This window comes from Scomber japonicus, chromosome 1 (genome assembly GCF_027409825.1).
Source record: "Scomber japonicus isolate fScoJap1 chromosome 1, fScoJap1.pri, whole genome shotgun sequence".
Classification (NCBI taxonomy): domain Eukaryota; kingdom Metazoa; phylum Chordata; class Actinopteri; order Scombriformes; family Scombridae; genus Scomber; species Scomber japonicus.
This window is the reverse complement of record NC_070578.1, coordinates 25,512,584-25,531,299: the sequence shown is the minus strand read 5'-3', so window position 1 is coordinate 25,531,299 and position 18,716 is coordinate 25,512,584. Positions and strand designations below refer to the sequence as shown.

At 39.5% G+C, this 18,716-nt stretch overlaps 1 protein-coding gene across 1 annotated transcript; it reads right to left on the bottom strand.

Annotated features, from left to right (window-relative positions):
* Nucleotides 1-6,394: 6,394 nt before the first annotated feature.
* On the bottom strand, nt 6,395-11,672 carry si:dkey-56m19.5 (fibrous sheath CABYR-binding protein). Its single transcript, XM_053317462.1, has 2 exons — nt 11,455-11,672; nt 6,395-8,966 (listed from the first exon to the last, which is right to left on the bottom strand). Exon 2 carries the CDS (start codon nt 8,956-8,958, stop codon nt 6,991-6,993), a length of 1,968 nt encoding a protein of 655 aa, XP_053173437.1. The 5' UTR covers nt 8,959-8,966; nt 11,455-11,672; the 3' UTR covers nt 6,395-6,990.
* Between the last annotated feature and the right edge of the window lie 7,044 nt (nt 11,673-18,716).

The window sequence follows — 18,716 nt, the reverse complement described above, 5'->3', positions numbered from 1 at the left end:
CTTCAAAGTGCCAGAGGTCATTTCATTTCATGTATAAATAATTCACCAGGGGCCATGCAGCCAGTTTGCAGTGGCTGTCTTAAACAAGCAGCAGCTTTGATTTAGCTCTGTCACCAGAGGCACAGTGAAGGTCATCTTTCCCCAGTGGACACTCCTCTGCAGCCAGGGTGGCTGGGGCTGAAACAATTTACCACTGGAATTTTATTACAAGGGAGCACACTGTATTACTGTACATGGTTTTTGAAGAGAAACCACAGCCAAAACACCTTTTTATATTGATGGTATGAAAAAAAAGTGTCATGTGATATGAAATGTGTTTCTTTCAGCTGCCTCTAAAAGCAAATATTTGCCACCTTTATATCTTATTACTGCTTCTTCTTTTTCATTCTGACTGTTTGTGTCGGAAACAGATTCTGCCTTTTCTTCCTTGTGCTCAGTTGGTTTACAGGAAAACAGCCTATAGTGTGATTTTTTTGTTTACTTTATCATGCAGTTTATAAGACACAAGGCTCCTCGAAAGCTTTCTGCCAACTTTCTGAATGGTCCACATGAATGTTTGGGTTGAAACATTGAAAGTTTAATGAAAGCATGATGTGATGATTGTTGTTCTTTTGTTGAAATGAAATGACAAATGACAGGAGTCAAAAAATATTTCAAATATGGTAAACATGGTGGAGTGGAGTGTGCAATACATCAGAGGAAGGCTAAAGAAGTCAAAGAGAGGAATGAACTTTTCACCGCATGTTTCCTTGGAACCTGCAGGGCCTGGAGGCTTGATCAAGGTGACTGCACAAAGAATGAGTTTCCATCTCTAATCTAAAACACACACACACACACACACACACACACACACACACACACACACACACACACACAAGCACACACACACACACACACATTCACACTCCTCTCAAAGTCTTTAGATATCACACAGCCGCAAATTTATAATCTAACACTTTCTACAACACACACACACACACACACACACACACACACACACACACACACACACACACACACACTAACACACACACGCACACACACAAAACAGCAGTAGCTACTTTATATAAATTAGTCTGCTGCTCCCTTTGCACATGGATAATCTAATCTGTTTCACACCACCTGCACTACTTTGTAAATATATATATTCAATATTGCAAGGGCCTTGTTGCCCCTACTGTTAGGGGCTGGTTTGGGATTGGGCCTGTGTGTTGTCTATTGAGGTAGCGTAGGTTTTCTCTGGGTACTCCAGTTTCCTCCCACATTTCTTTCTTTCTTTCTTTCTTTCAATTGGACACTCTAATGTAGTATGTAGTATCTGCTTTGTCTCTCTTTATCATTTGCAATCAAAGCTCTAAATGTGTAACTCAAGATGTGCTGATTCAATTTTACTCAGACCAAACTAATAGTTGGTGTAGGCAAGTTAGAGTTATGGGTTTCAGGCAAAGATATTTGAAATTCTCAATTTCATCACAAAGCTCCTTTCACCTACCTTTAAAAGCAGTCATTTAAGTGTATGAGTGTAAAATAGACTTTACCAATCCTACAAAGGGGAAATTCATAGTGTCACAGCAGCAAGACAAAACAGGTAAAAAGCACTGCATGTCCTTTATATTACCTTTAAATTAGCTAAAAGCTATTAAGGTATTAGCTGGCTAATTAGCTGACTTTAACTTAGGTGGATATTGTTAAGAAAATTATATTATAACAACCTACTCTCTGTTGTTGACGATAAAGCAAAAGTAATTAATTACCATTTATCATGCACTCATTCCAGTTTGACAACTTTACCTCATCAGGTGAGTGTTGTAGTATAGACATTGAAGGATACTGCATACGGCAAGATACATCTCGCCTGAGTGCCATTCATCAAGAGCTCTGGTGTGGTTGTATCCGTTTCAGAGGCTTGTAATCCAGCCTGTATTTAAATTTTAGTTTAAAAAATGTTTGGTAATGTTTTTATTATAATATAGTATACCCCTGTAAAAGTTCATAACTTAACTTTCAAAAACCAATAGCTATCAGAGGGATATTTACGTCTGAATTTGTAATAATGTAGCATCCACAATGCAGTGGTTGTGGATGCTGTCTCAACTTTCATTTTGGTGGTACCCAGCAAACACTGTGACATTGAATAGTTGCTTATACAATGGCCTGGCCTGGGCCTGAAAACCCATGCAGATGTTGAGCCAAAAAGAAAAGTGAGATGACATCCACACTGGTATCTGCTTCATTTTGTGATGTCAAAATATATAATTAGCTTTACAAAATAAGTTTTAAACATTGAACTGTACTGTTTGTGTTTGTGTGTTAATGACAGCGTAAAGATGAGAAACCTGGCTGCTGATGCTTCTTTTTTTATTAATAGCCTGGAGTGCTTAGTAAAGGAAAATACATATATGTTCAGCAGAGAGTCAACAGACCCTTATATGTTTACACAAATACTGTCTACACAGATACTAATGTTCACATTTACCCCTCCCACACACACACGCACATGCAGTATGGATAGAGAAAATGGGCAGCTGTAAAGTGCTCAGTCAGTGCAGCAGCTGCATCAGCACAGTGAGACAGAATAGAAAGCAGTGTCTTTGTATGTGTGTGTGTGAGTGCGCATGTGTGAGGAGTTAAGGGTGATGGGATCTTTGAGCAGACAAAGGGGAATCACTGCTACTCTCAGCGTCCATTAGACTAACCCTATATGGATTGATATTGATCCTTACTACCACCAAGCTCTGTTTAATAGAGAGAGAGAGAGAGAGAGAGAGAGAGAGAGAGAGAGAGAGAGAGAGAGAGAGAGAGAGAGAGAGAGAGAGAGAGTTTAACCAGACAAAAGGCATTGCTTATGTCGGCACAGTCTGAAGGAATCCATAAAAAATGCTCTTTCAGCATTGTCAGTTACTTAGTGCATCTTCTCCTAACTGACCGCGAAAGAGAACATGAAGAGAAAGAGAGGAAGTCTCTGTACAGTCATTATAATAAAAGCTTTAGTGTGCGTGTGTGTGTGTGTGTGTGTGTGTGTGTGTGTGTGTGTGCGCACGCACAAACGCGCATGTGTGTGTGGGTTTGTGTCTGGGAGGACAGAAAGGGAAGAAGAGTGTGAGAGTGTGCTGTTTACTTTTTGGCCTTGTCTTGTGTGTGTTTGCCTGTCTGTACTTCTCCTCTGACACCCTCTCGCTTGAATAATAAATAGTGATCAGCTGTTGATGTAATTTGGCCACCTGACTCTAATTATTTACTCCAACAGCTGAGTGAATGGAGTTGGGTAAAGAGTATTTCTGAGAGAATTTCTTGTAACAGACATTTCCAGTCTGAGCAGTCTTCCCTCAAAGGTTCCCGCCCTCTTTGTTATGTCACAAACAACGTAAGACTAGCTTAAAAAAAATCCTTCCCAGAAGCTCACAGGGCGCTGGAGTCATATATTATAAATGTCCTCTAGATAGAGAGGGAAAGGTGTGTAAATACCGTCATGTTAAATATTGCCTCAGGCAAGTTTGCCATGATGTTGTTTCAGTTAACAGACTTCAAAGCTTAGCAGACTACGAAGTTTCAGTCGTTTATATCGACAGTAAAGCATAGTTTCATTATTATTAGAAAGGTTTTGGCAATTTTTTGCATTTGTGTTTTTTGACTGATTTGATTTGGTCAAGGCTCAGTTGGGAAAAGGTGATGTCACCTACTTCTTGTGCATCAGTCAGGATGTTGCAATATTTTAATGGAAATGTAATGACAGCTATGGGGTTGATTGCTGATGTTACCAGGCCAAATCTGATGAAATACATATAAGTGTTTTGTGAATTTACAATCGTTAATTGTATAGTCCTATTCTTACATATGACTACAACTCTTCAGTGTTGTGGTTATAACTGTATATCAGTTTTAACCAAGTTTAACCATAAACAAAGATATTCACCATTGCTACTATGTTAGAAATGTGCCATAGGACTATAATCAATCTCTTGTTACATAATATTGTTACTGTAGGGATATTCCACAAGAAATTGGTTAAGATCCCCTTTTTACAATCTACTTCTCATTCATACACACATTTACAGACACACTGACAATAAATCAACCATTAAGTACCTGTAGTATATGAATGAGTTAGTTAAAAAATACATCATCAGTTATTTTGAAAGCTGTCTTCTACCCTCAAGAAAAAAATACAAAACTAAACAAAGAAAACAAACTTTGACCCTGTAGGTCAGTGCCTCATGAATTTCTTCATAAGATAGCCTTTGAATTTAGTTCACGATTTCTTTTTCTCCTTTGCCTCTCAGAGGCATCAGTCAGGGATAGCTAAAGCCTGCAGGCTAGTCTTCACACAGGGAAAAAAGAAGCTGGAACACAGTCTGCGCTTTGTAAAGGAGCTTGCATATAGAGCACATAGTGTTAGGGTAACTAGGCAGTGCAGCTGGCCTTTCACAACTATGCAACTTTAAAGCAGTGTTTAAATCAAGATCCAAAAGACAAGGACCCTGTTCTCCCACACATATACAAACATAAAAGAGAAAGAAAGATAAATAAGGAAATGTAGAAAATGTAGTGATTAATTAATTAAAATTAAGACTTCGGTAATGACTACAAAATTATCATTTTGGCAAAAGCAGTAGCTGTAGCAACACTTCTCTGGTTTAAGAAAGTTCATGTTTCATCATGTAATGTCAACCATTACAGCTGTAATTACCACTCTGCAGGATTTCAGTGTCCTCTTTCCATGCTGCCCAAGGATATCTACTGGAGGTTAGCAAGTCATGCTGCTGCCAAACTGACTTTTTCGAAGGTACATTTAAATAAGTCCATACATAATAACATAGCTGTTTAAAAGTAAAACCATGTCAAAGCTTGCTCCAGCACAGCGTTGCTGATCAGATAATGATGGCATATAGTGAATTAATCTACCACACTGATTTTGTGACACAATCTAAATTAAGCCTTATGTGTTGGTATCACTGTTTAAAAAAAAAACAAAAAAAAACAGAGCATGCATTTCTCTGGAAAATTTGACTTGCTGAACTAAATCAAATTGTCAGCTGTTGTTGCAAAGGAATGATTAATTTTACAATAAAATTGTTTCCAAACCAGCAACTTGTGGTGACAGCCCACAAGCATACAAGTGAGACGTTTTGACAAAACTGTTCAGCAAGAAAGAAGGAAAAACACAGGATCATCCTCCCGGCCCCCAAACCCTCTCCACAGCATTCCTTTCATAAATGTGCAGTGCTGGAGTATTTTTTTAAGAAACCGGAGAGAGCTGGTCTGTGGATGGGCCCATTATGGAGCTACTTCTACAGGAGGTTTCCAGTTATCACTATCAGATCTCCTCTTATGCACTGACCCATGGTTCAGTAGTTATTTCAAGGTTGGATGACCATACTCTACTCATGTGCCCCCCGCTCCACACACACACACACACACACACACACACACACACACACACACACACACACACCACCTAACACACACATACACACACACGCACACATAAACTCAGTTACAGAAATATAACTTTACCCCCTCTTGCTAATGTATATTAGTTAGCACTTGTGCGACAAAGACCCTCCAGTTTCTGACATTGGTGTGAGCAGAAGGCGTGGCAACATTCTACAAGGAGGTATCAGGTTGGTGTTTATCCCTGCCAATTAGCATCCAATTCTAATTATACTCCACTGCTTGCCCGATTTTAATCTCTGAAATAGTCTGAAAAACATCCATAAGAGAGAGTATCTTCTTCTCCACTGTGCAGCATCATAGCGCTTTCATCCCGGAACACCCCCTCCCCTCCTCTACCCCATCTTCTTTTTCTCTGCCTCTTGCAAGCATTCCTGCCCCTCCCCCCCTTTAGCCCTTTTTGCCAGTATGGATCTGTGAAATGTTGGCAGTGTGTGCTGATATGGCAGGGAACATCAGCTATAGGCATGCTGATGTAAGAGAGGAGGATGTGAGGAAGGAAACCTCAGAAATGAAAGGCTTTTGTTTGCCCAGTTGTGACGTGTAGGCTACATACAATTAGCCAGCCATGTTCCACCAACCAAAATATTTGTAATGTGAGCTGTGACCCACAGGACATTGCTCTTCCTAGATACTAATCAGTTAAACTCTAACCCACTAGAGCTGATAGGAGCAGTAGTGGCAGCAACAAGTGGTTTAAAAATGAACAGAAACTAGATGTTAAGTGAACAATGTTGATCTGTGTCTCCTACAAATATGAAAATAATTAATTGATTTTATGGTTTGACAGCTAACTAAGATTTATTGGTTGATTTGAAAGAAAGTCTGATATATAAATGGCTCTCACTGAAATATAATCAATCTTACTATTAACCCAGTGCCTCAAAAAATTGTGACAGTTTGACGCTGCAAGAATGCACAAGAAAGAAGAAAAAGATCACTGTAGGCTATAACAATCTCTTTTTATTCTCTATTCCGAACAATCAGTTTAAAATTAACAGTCCTCACAGGTACCATTATTATAAAAGGCCAAAACATTTATTTCATGTCTCTGCATATAGTAATAGAAAGGATATATGAAATTCTAAATCAGATAATATACTAATAATGAATGCTGTTCCAATAAACGACTTTGTAATATTCATCGGGCTCACACAAAGACAAATTTATTCATTTCATTCATTAATATTGTAGTTATTGTCCAGTATTTTTTGCTCTGCTGTCCATTTTGACTGCCTATCTGTACTCATGCCTCAAATTCCAAACTCTAGTCTCAACTCTGCACTTCCACCTCACATGCTTTCACTCTCTGTCTGTATCTGTCTCTCTCTCTCTGTGTCTCTTTCTATTCTCAAGTGGTTGCATTTCGTTTTTGGTTACTCAAAAGAAAACATCCATTTGCCTGAGTTACCACTATAGAACATTGCGGTGGTTTCAGCATTTCAGAAAGCCTTGCTGTGTTTGTGATACCTTTGATGGCTTTCTTGCATGTTCGGAAGGTTAATCTGGATTCACATTAATTTGAAAGATAGCTTCTTTTCAGACTGCCTGGGTGACCTCAGTGCTGGGAGCCTCCACCATGTCAGACACTGCGTCTGGTACTTCCTGGACATCGCCACTCAGGTTCACGTCCTTTTTCAGTTCAAAGTCACTCTGCACCTTGGCAGGCGTCTCCTCTGGTTTTTCACTACCATTAACACATTCTTCATTCTGTGTGTCAGTGGTGGAAGTGGATTCTGTGCATTCTCCATTCACAGCTGGAAGTGCATCTACTTCTGCCACACCCTCTGTAAGAGAAGGGCTCTCCACATCTCCATTTTCCATCTTGCTCTCTACCTCAGGTTCTGGGCAAGGCACCTCTTCCACAGAAGTTTGGGCTGCCTCTTCAGACTCAGCAGTAACATCGCTGGCAGATACAGACTCAGAAATGATAATCTCAGGTACAGGTTCTGATGCTTCTGGCTCAGCAGACACCTCAGTGCTGGAGGCTTCTGTTGCGACTGATTCCTCTTCTGCATGCTGAGATTCAGTGAGGACCTCCTCTGCTGCAGACTCCTCAGGTGCTGCTGCTGCTTCCACAGTCTCAAGTTCAGATGTGGGTACTACTGGTTCTGGCTCAACTTCTTGTACTTTTTCCTCTGCTGCAGGTGTATCAGCTTCTTGCTCAGGCTCTGGCTCTAGTACTTTCTCTGGTTCTGGCTCTGGGACTTGCTCTTGCTCTGGCTCTGGGGCTTGCTCTTGCTCTGGTTCTGCCTCGGGCTCTTTCACTGGTTCTGCCTCGGGCTCTACTGCTTTTTCGGATTCTGGCTCTAGGGTTTGCTCTGGCTCTGGTTCTGCTGCTTGCTCTGGTTCTGGCTCTAGGGCTTGTTGCAGTGCTGGCTCTGCAGCTGGCTCAGATTCAAGAGCAGAAGCAGGCAGCACTGCCTCCTCCACAATGGCTTCCGGCTCAGTAACAGTCTCTGGGATAGGCTCAGGCTCTTGGTCTTTGGGTGCTTCCTCTGTGCTGACAGGAACAACCACTGGTTCTGGCACAGATTCTACAACTGCAGCAGGTTCTTCTACAGGGACCGTTTCGGGTGCAGTTGCAGACTCAGCTTCAGCCTCGGTTGGTGCAAGTTCTTCTGGTACTGGAGCAGAAGGTTCCTCTGTTGCTGTTGCTGTAGCCTCTAATAGTTCTACTGGAGCTTGTTCCTCTACTACCGGGGTTGATTCCTCCACTGCTGGAGATGGAGTTGGTTCCTCTGCTGAAGGAGCAGATTTTTCTGCTGCTACAACTGGTTCTTCTACTACTGTCACTGGTTCTTCCGGTACTGGAGCTGCTTCCTCTGTGACTGCAGCTGGTTCTTCTGATACTGGAGCTGCTTCCTCTGCAACTGCAGCAGGTTCTTCTGGTACTGGAGCTGCTTCCTCTGCAACTGCAGCAGGTTCTTCTTGTACTGGAGCTGCTTCCTCTGCAACTGCAGCTGGTTCTTCTGGTGCTGGAGGTGCTTCCTCTGCCACTGCAGCAGGTTCTTCTGGTACTGGAGCTGCTTCCTCTGCAACTGCAGCAGGTTCTTCTGGTACTGGAGCTGCTTCCTCTGCAACTGCAGCAGGTTCTTCTGATGCTGGAGGTGCTTCCTCTGCAACTGCAGCAGGTTCTTCTGGTACTGGAGCTGCTTCCTCTGCAACTGCAGCAGGTTCTTCTGGTGCTGGAGGTGCTTCCTCTGCAACTGCAGCAGGTTCTTCTGGTGCTGGAGGTGCTTCCTCTGTGGCTGCAGCTGGTTCTTCTGGAGGTGCAGATTTGGGCTCCTCCGGAGCAGCTTCAGTTACTTCTGCCGCAGCTGATTCCACAGCTTGTGCCACCACATTGCCAGCTTCAGCTTTCAATTCAGCTTCTGTGGGAGGGGCAGCATCCTCCACTTTAACAGACTCTCCCTCACCAGGTACTGTTGCTGCAGCCTCATCCTTCGTCTCTTTGGGGTCACTCACATCATATCCCTTCCTCTTCTTGCTCAGTTTGCCTCCCATGGTGTCTCCTAGAAACGAGTGGATGGAAATGTAAGTTGATGTGAAAAATAACAAACTGCATAACAGAAAAATGCTGTGCATCTGCAGGCAATTTTGACTTTCCAGGTTATTTTTGTTAGTTAAAAACACATCTTGTGAATATTAGGAGTGTGTTTGGTTTCTTTAAAGACTTATTCTGTCTCTCTCTTATCTTGTCCAAAAGGTATCTATATTCTATAAAATATAGTAGAAATGCAATGTATAAAACAATCCATATTTATAGTTGAATTAACGGACAGTCTAGTATGTCCAGAGTCTAAGATGATGAAAAGCTGAAATGCTGTTGTTTTTTGTTCTTCCTTTTACACAAATCTGAAAGGGAACCACCAAATAACAATCAAATGAGTCATGGAAACAAAGACACTACATTTTTGTGAACTAACATCTAAAATGCATTGTAGGTTCCTTCAAACATTAAAAAAAAAAGTATTCGGCCAGTAAGAAGAATTGAGAGGAGTCCATTCTGTAGATGCGAACTAGACTAGAAGTTCAATTAGGAAACTGCTCGCTGCCAAACAGTTTGGCTAGAAAAGAAATGTAAATGCATGGGAACCTCACTGAGATCAGGCAGCTCCACAGAACTCCCTACCCTTTAAGGAATGCTGGGTAAGGCTCAGTGCCAAATAAGCCCGCAACTCTGAGCTGTACATCTATGATGTAGATGTGCAACTATTCCTCAATGTGCTCTCTAAGCATTCCAAGCTACAAACTATGCTGTAGAAAGTCTCAGAAGATATACAGTATAGGCAGAGGCAATCCAGATCTTGCAGTTACATTTATATACAAAATATAAATTACAATTTTAGATTTCTGTATTCTGTGTTTACACATTCTGTGAATTACTTCCATGTAGTAGGTCTATGTGTTAATGTTGCAACATTATTGTGGATGTAGAGGAAGAGCTTGCGGTTGCCACACAATGCAACTTCCTTTCAGTGACAGAATAGAGAACTGGACGTTCAACTTCATCTTACTGATTGTGCGTCAGCTGACCTTGAACAAATCAGCCTGTTTGAATATAAACTACCCAAAAGAACTTCAAAGCCATAGCTCCTCAGAATATTATTACAGGTTTACATTGCAAGCCTCAGGAAAACCAAATACTGATCACTTGATTGGTCTGTTTCGGGTTTGGAAGGTGCTAGTCCAACCAAAGCTGGAAATATTATGCAACAATCTTGTTTATGTCCAAAATACCACAAGCAGGGCTTTTACCCATCAGGGCAGCATACCCATGTGGGTATGGGTACGAATCTGAACAAGCAGGGAACTGTCCATAGTGCTGCAATGGAGCAATCAAGACAGGATGCACCACACACCCAGATGGGATAGGCTGCCTATCCATTACACCCATTAACAGCCTAATGAGCTGTAGTAGCAAAAATTAGTCATTATATGCTTTTTTTTGTTTACATTAACAGCAGACTAATCCTATTTTTGGAACTAGCTCTAAATATATGACTTAATTTTTTACATATTGTTGATTCCTCACTCGCCTTTTTTTCTCTCGCCAAAACCGGTTGGTGGCTCGGGCCTCCAAATCAGACAAAGCAAAATTTTACAGTTTGAAGAGAAACCTAATGTTTTAAAGTCAAATTATCATGAGCTTTCACTGATAATTTATCAAGTAAATCCCCAATAGACTCTGTAGGACAGATGTACCGTTGAGTCACAGTTTTACGCACATTTTTTGAAAGAAAAAGGAGGCATGGAAAGGTACAGCATGTGCCGGCCGTCAACAAAGGATGGGGATCCTTCATCAGCACTGTAGTTTCCCACTGACAAAATAATGGTTTGGTCCTAAATTGGCAGCAAACTGATGCCACACTATAGAGGACTACTACTACACATGAGGATTGCACTATACACCGGCAAACACTTGAGTGATATAACCTACAGAGGGGTCTCCATCCCCCATTTCAACCCACCCACCGCTGCTTCCCTCTGCTGCTCTGCCCTTTTTTGTTCACGAGCATTTGAAAATGTCGTGCTCACACGAGGATCTTACAGAACACATTTACCGTATTAACGTTTTAATACCTAATACCTAATCAGTGGCACAAGTTCATAACTTTATCGAAGAAGGTTTTTAATCAAATGGCCTACTTTGACTAAAACCTGCGCTGCTGCCTGAAGACGCACTAAATCAAATTCGACCGGTTTGAACGGGAAAAAATTAAACTGCATATATTACTATAGCCTTGAAATGTACACATTTGCATAATTGTTGAAAGACACACAGAGAGACAAACGCAGAAGGAGAGTGAGACACACACATAGAGAACAATGGGTAAACTGAAGCCTAGAGGCATCTTTCTTTCTTACTCACTTTTCTTTCTTTCTGTCTTTCTTTTCTTTTCTTTACACACAGAAAATCCCAAATACCATAGACATGTTTCAAATGAAAAAATAAAATACAAAGAAAATTTAAAAAATATATAGTCTGAGGAGACTGACCTGTATTTCTAGAGAGTGGTCAATTGAGCTCCTTTTCCAAGATCCGGCTGGATGTGATAATGGAGGTAAACCTTTGGAGTGACAGCTGCAGATTCCGCCCCTACTCTCCGAGGTGCAGTCTGGGACTGTGCTGTAACTGAGAAGTGCCCCTCGCAGTTTTTCTAGACATCTGTCGCTATCACAATCCAGCCTGCCCTAGTAGTGCTCCGTCTGCAATCTATACCCTCCCAATCTTTAACCCCTCCTCTCCCGCACACGCCCACTACAGTGCATATTTCTCTGTTGTATGCATCTGGGGACCGAAAGTGATTATGAACGGACTGGACATGTTTCAATTTAAAAGAAAGAAAAAAAAAAGATGTCAATTTCTCAATTTCTCTTCTGCTTTTACTTTGCCAAAGAGTAAGAAATCATGTAAGGGGTGTCCCCACAGGAGTATCATTGTAATATAAATTATGCATAGGAGGCATTATGTCAGTAAAACCACTGCTGCTGACACACACACACACACACACACACACACACACACACACACACACACACACACACACACACACACACACATTAATCTCCATAGAAAATTAGTGATTCCTTGATGTTTTTTCTGTTATTTGTCAGAGGAATAACATGCACGAGTATCCCTCCTTGCATGGCAAATAGTAACAGAAAAAATAGTGGCGTCATATATAGTAATCATGAAGAGAAGCATAACACGTTTAAAGGCATTCTGAGTGGACTATAAAGCAAACTGATTTTATTTGGTTTAAAAGTGCTACATTGAATCGTCATGATTACAGAATGTGATGTATTCTTAAACTATGGTGAAATGCTGATAGATGGACATGGAGTGTTTGGACTGTGGTTTTCTGATTAAGTCATTTTAAATCATGTGACATTATAAGCACACACACATGAACAGGCTGTACTATGTTATCCTGTGCTTGGCTTTAAATAATGTGAGGTTACTGCTCTTTGGACATAAAAAGGACCAAAAGTTGACTCTAACTGTTGGCAAGTATTCCAATGCATTGCGCCTCTTTGCTATTTGTCTTCCATGTGTTAATGGGATATGGACGGCCCGGGTGAGACTTAATGAAATTCAACAACTGACCCTTCCAGGTGAACATGTTCTCTAGTTCAAAGGTTAGCCCCAAGCAGCATGCCATTGATACTGAAATTCAGAGATGACTATGTATATAAGGCTAATAAAGCCAGAGCACAAACTATGAAGACATGATATTTCTTTAAAATAGTATAAACAATAATCTGCATTGTTGAGAAGAGGTATTAGCAATGAATCACTTCCTGAAAACTCATTTAAACCGCTAGAATATCATTTTTTAAGAGCCACAACCTGATATTCCTCCAAGCAGCAGTTTGCTTGTTTCCACTTGCACAGCCTTCCTGTGAAAAGAAGGTTTGGGTCATTTTCTGACAAGTTTCGCTTTCTGCTTTTTCTTAGTGAAACTGACTGAAAGGCTTTAGAAAACACATAACAATTGGACTGACGATCTGATTACCTTATTCAAAACTCACCAGCCGGGCATTTCACCACAACTGTCTTGGAAAGCAGGCAAACAGGTTCTTTTGCCTGTTTGTTGTGTTAAAAAGAAGCATAATAAAAAGAAAAACACTACTAAATGTTAATATATGTAGTCACTCAGGTGACAAGACAAGTTTCTCACATATAACAACAATTCTTTGTAAAAAATAATGATAATAATAAAAATCTATGTTGTATTACTATTTACTTTTTATTTAACATAAAATATTTCAAACCCAGTCAGAATCCACACTACTTGCTCACTGTTGAATATGATACACTCCAGTGTTTTTTCAGGGTTTTTTTTTCTTGTCTTTTTCCCACACAGGGAACTTTAAATAAATACATTTATCACTCATGTTTCACAGAAATAACACCAAGCAGACAGTATTATTGAGGACACAGCACCCTCTCATGTCACACAAGCTCACTGCACAACACACAATGTGGAGAAAACTTGCTAAGCTTTTTATTAACAATGATATGTGATTAACACTTCAGGTATAGACTTTTTTTAATGGAAATATTCAGCATTTGTGAGACGTCCATTCAAATATGTATAGTGTTTCTGTGTATGAGAGTGTATGAGAGTTAAATATTTCCATAAAAAAACAGAGAACAGTTTAAGAAAATGTGGGGGAAAAGTGTGGCAGTGTGTATCTGATGGGAATAATAAAAAAACTAAACTCTATTATTGAATTGTATTTATTTATTTTTTTTAAAAGCTCTGGTATCTACAATTTCTGCTTTCCAGATGCCACAATGTTCTAGTTTCTATTAGCTATAGAAAACAAGAAAATGAGATCCATCTTGTTTGTTTCCCCTGCTGGCAGCAGAGCTAAACAGTGACAAAGGGGCAGCAAAGGCTGAGTTTCACATGATGCAAAAGCTCTGGAATGCATTCCCAGGAGTATAACCACCATCCCAGCCAACCGCTCTGCTCCACACAGACAGGAGACTAACAACTGTATGGGGAGGCCTTGGAACCCCCTCCAGACTTATCATTTAAAATGTCCAAAGCTCATCTGTCTGCAAGCCATGGTCCTGTCAACAATAGCTATAAGGTAAAGACTGAAGAAGTGGAGAAATAAAGTAACAGGTGTTGGGCTCAGCAACACACTATGGGTCAACAGTGTGTGCAGGAATGTACAAAAACCACTGGGCTTGTGTGGAGGCTTTCCCAGTGTGACCCTGAGGTGATTAATATATTTCAACAATATATGATTACATTGACAGCAACTTTATGTCATCTAAATGTAGGCTATAGTTATTGAACTGTTATGCTTAATATTTGATTTACTCTTAAAAAATTGTATAAAAATTAAGTGATTCTATAATGAGGGCTTACATTATTTTCACCACAACATTCCAACACCAGATTGTATAGAATGGCCCAAAAGAGAGGCAAAGTGTGGCCTGTAATGGAGAATGCTGAGCATATACTCTTATAAATACTATGGCAAACAGATACATAAAACAAATAATTGCTTATGAGGGCCCGATGTTGTTTGTTTATTTTTAGGAAAGTTAGTTTAATACTTAAATGCAAAATCCCAATATCTGCAACCTTATTATAAATCAAAGTTCGATCAATCGATTAGATGCATTGTTAATGTTATTAGTATCACCTGTGTTTTTCATACTATGGCAATCAGAATATTGACTATGAAAAAGGTCTAGGTCGAGTAACATTTCTGCACATGGGGTATTTACCACATACGCGTGGGGTATAGACCTTTTTATGACAGACATTTTAACTTGTTGGAGCAGGAATATCAAAGCTGTACCTTTATAGAATTATTAGTGTATTCATCCCATTTAAGGAATGAGGTATGCCAGTGAGCAGCATGAATAAACCTAAATATAATGCAGCCTTTATTAATGTTATGAATTACACCTGTGGTTTTCCTGTTATAACATGTCAAGATCCTGCTATTAAAATGACCTGTTCACTTAATGTATCAATATTTTTATACATTTGTACATTAATCCTTTCTGAACCTGCACATGTTTTTCATAATCATGTTAATGAAGTTCATTTATGTATAGTTTAATTAGTTCTATCAGTTCAGATTATTCCATTTGGTGATGAATAGATGCCATAAAAATCTCAGCTATACAGTGAAGTAATAGGTTTGCTTTCAGACCATAATAACAACCTATGCAGGAAGAAGAAGAGAGATGTAGTTTGGTTCAGATTTCCACTCACTTACTTTTTTAAACACTTGAATAGCACCATCTAGTGGGGATTTAAATTTCACAACTGTGATATGTATATTTATACAAAATAAAATATATATATAGTACAAAAGATACCTTTGTAGAATAAATAATATAATAAGAACATTGATCCAAATTAAATGTATTTAAAATGTGGAATGAATCATCAATATATGTTACAAAATTATGCTTATTCTCACATCTATAAATGTGGCCTGATAGACCTCATGTTGCCAAAGGAACAACATCTGGGCTGGTGGGAATACTTGTTGCTGTCCTTTTTGCCCTTTTCCTGCTCCTTGTACCATTATTCAGTAACAAGGTATTGTCCATTATACAAAGTATTATATCGTCATGTGAGAAACAATTGTGTAAGAACAAGATATCAATTTCAAAGCATGTACAAAGCCCCAAACTCCCATAAAAATGACCTTTAACATATCAACATCCTTTGATAGAAAGCAGTTTTTGAATCAGTGGTGTGAACTGTATCTATGGATACCTTTGTGGTTGACGTCACTGCTGGGCAAGAGTGACACCTCCCTCCACTAAACTGTTTTCTTCTTTTGTGTTGCATTTAGTAAAGATGTGCAGCCTGTTGGAAAAAACTAAAATATATTTTTAACAAAGCTCAAAACAGCACCTGAATGAACTGGCTGAAATTGAGCAGACTGGATTGGTAATGAATTTTACTAGTTCAATAATTAAAAGATAAATAACAGAGTGGACAAAAGAGCAGCACAGTCTTTTATAGGTTAAAACCTTCAAGCGTTTTGAACTTCAGATGACAAGGCAGTGGTCTGTATCACAGTGTTCTCATCAGCTGTTCAAGGAAAAAAACAGCTATGACATCATTTATTGGGATGTGGCCAGAAGTACAATTTAAAGTCCCCCTCCACTCAAAAATGTGTTTTTATTCTTGTACCTACAGTTGGATGTTTGGCAAAATAAGACTGATTTCACATTCAACTGCTGAAAGTGAAAGTGTCTCTGTGTCAATCATTCCTTCTTTTTTTACTGGCTATTAAAAGATCCCCAAATGAGTTTTCAATGTCAGTGACGGGGGTCCAAAATCAACAGTGTATCTACAGTCATTTTGTGCAAAAAATGCATTTAAAGGTTTATCTGGAGGCTGGCTAATATGAGGTTTCAACAGATTGAGTTAGTCAAATGTATATTTGCCACATTTACACTCAATTTAGCATCAAATTCCCTCATTAGGTTTCCTCTGACAGTGTTTCCTGTTGAACTAAGGTGGTCAAACTAAAAATATATTCACACAAAGAGGGACATTGGCACTAAAAAGGCTTTAAAGTTGAAAGATATCTACTTGATTTGAATGATTTGGACTACCGAAGTTTAGCTGATTAGCTTCAGATCAACTTTTTTGTGGATTTTAGCCCCCATTACTTACATTGTAAATTATGATGGGAACCTCTAATGGGTGGTATGAACAGGAAGAATGATTACAGCAAGAAATCCTAATTTAAATGTTCTTAAATGTACACCAGATTATTGTTTTTAGGCTTGATAAAATGTGAAGTCCTCCTTTAATAATATCTTGAAGAGGTTATTTGAAGCCATACATAGACAAGCAGTGCAATATCAGCTGCAAAATATCCCTAATCTACTTTTTCTCAGTAACTGTTACATTTATTTTGTTATTAAATTACGCAACACTGTTGTATGTAATAAGGTACTCCCCAACACTGCTTACATTATGAAGGGAACTTCTAATAGCCAGTATGAACAGGAGGAAAGGTTACAGCAAGAAAACCCTATTTTAATGTTTATTTGTATACCTGATTATTGTTTTAACACACACATGAAAAAAATGTGAAGTGAAGTCCTCCTTTAAAGGTAGAATATGTAGAATGAGCAGAACAACGCCATCTAATGTCTCGAGATCGTAGTCGCAACAACCAAAAAGTAATTCCAGCAGTCGGGTTGCCAGGTCCGGTGCCGGATTTTATTTTAGCTGTAACTCTGTAAATATACCACTTTATCCACATGTCTAACCTTTTTAGGCGAGAAAGTAGCCCTTTATTTCCACAATGTGACGCTAATTTGTCCAAATAACATCTGCTTAAAGTTTTGTTCCTGCGAATTCGGAGCCACTCAAGTTAGCCGTAGCGGGTAACGCACTTCCGGTCATTTTCACAAAATAAAACACTCGTTGCCTTTTATTACTAAGAAAACCATAACGATAGAGTTGGTGCTTTTATTTTGAAAACAGGAAGCGAACATACCCTCGCTGTAACCAGAGACAGCCTTAGAAGGACTTTGCTGTAACTGACTTGAAACCACCGAGGTACATTACATTGTAACACCAGTGGGAATAGCAGTGAAACCTGGCGAGGGTACCTATGTTCCCCGGGTCCTATGTTCCCCGATCTCGGCTAACTCGGTTGCTAGCTCGGCGGCTAACTCGGCTGCTAATTCAGCTGCTAGCTCGGCTGCTAACTCGGCGGCTAACTCATCTGCTAACTCCGCGAATAACTCAGCTAACTGGTTAACTGTAGACGGGATCATGTCTATGTTCCCCGGTCACATACAAAGCGGGGAACATAGGGATGATCCCCTGATTATGTAGCAATACAGTCATACTGCACATCAAATTAAACAGGAGAAACTCCGCTACAAGCACGTCATTTTTACACACACCAAACACAACTCAAACACCAAGCATATTAATGATCAAATATCAAAATCCGAATAGCGTCAGAAAGTCAACCCACTCTCCACATTTCCATTGCTACCATTTTGATACTTCATGGTACACAAACAAATAGCATCTCATATGAAAGCTAAGACCCTGGCGAGTTCAACAGTACCACTATTATTGCGCTAAAAACTCAGTGAACCAGCAGCCAAAGAATACAAAGGTAAACAACCACTTATTTACAGCGACTAACAGATATTCTGTCTTACCTTTGAAGTTTTGTGATGAAAAGTTGTATTTGAGAGCAAAAAACGCTGGTTTTAGTAAGTCCAACACGGCTCAGCTTGTTTACAACTCCATTTCACCCAGTGCCAGCCTACAGTAGCTGCGCCGGAACAACATACAACTTGGCAACCCGCAATTCCGTCTGGTAACTGGCTGGTACAATGTACACAGAACCGCTCAGAACGTCATTGTCGAACCCGTCAAAAAAAATGTATAATATTAATTCAGACTAATTTTTTTTTTTTAAGGAAAAGCAATACTTTCATTCTGTACCCCTCAAAAAGCCCCGTGGGTGCATTGTTTTTTTTTAAAAAAAAGCTTTTAATAAATATTCTACATATTCAACCTTTAATATTTTGTACCCATAGTAAACAGTGCAATAAATAAAATAATAAATTCACCCTAATCCACCTGCGTCAATTTATTTTTCAAATCTTTCTTCTCATTTATGTAGTTATTATCATCATGTTTTACAATGAAACACTACTCATAATTATTAAAGCATTCAATAATGTCACACAGCGGCTGCGCAAAGCTGCACCCGGCGCGGCG

Coding starts and splice junctions, on each gene's coding strand:
- si:dkey-56m19.5 (XM_053317462.1), bottom strand. CDS start 8,958: ATGGGAGGCAAACTGAGCAAGAAGAGGAAGGGATATGATGTGAGTGAC.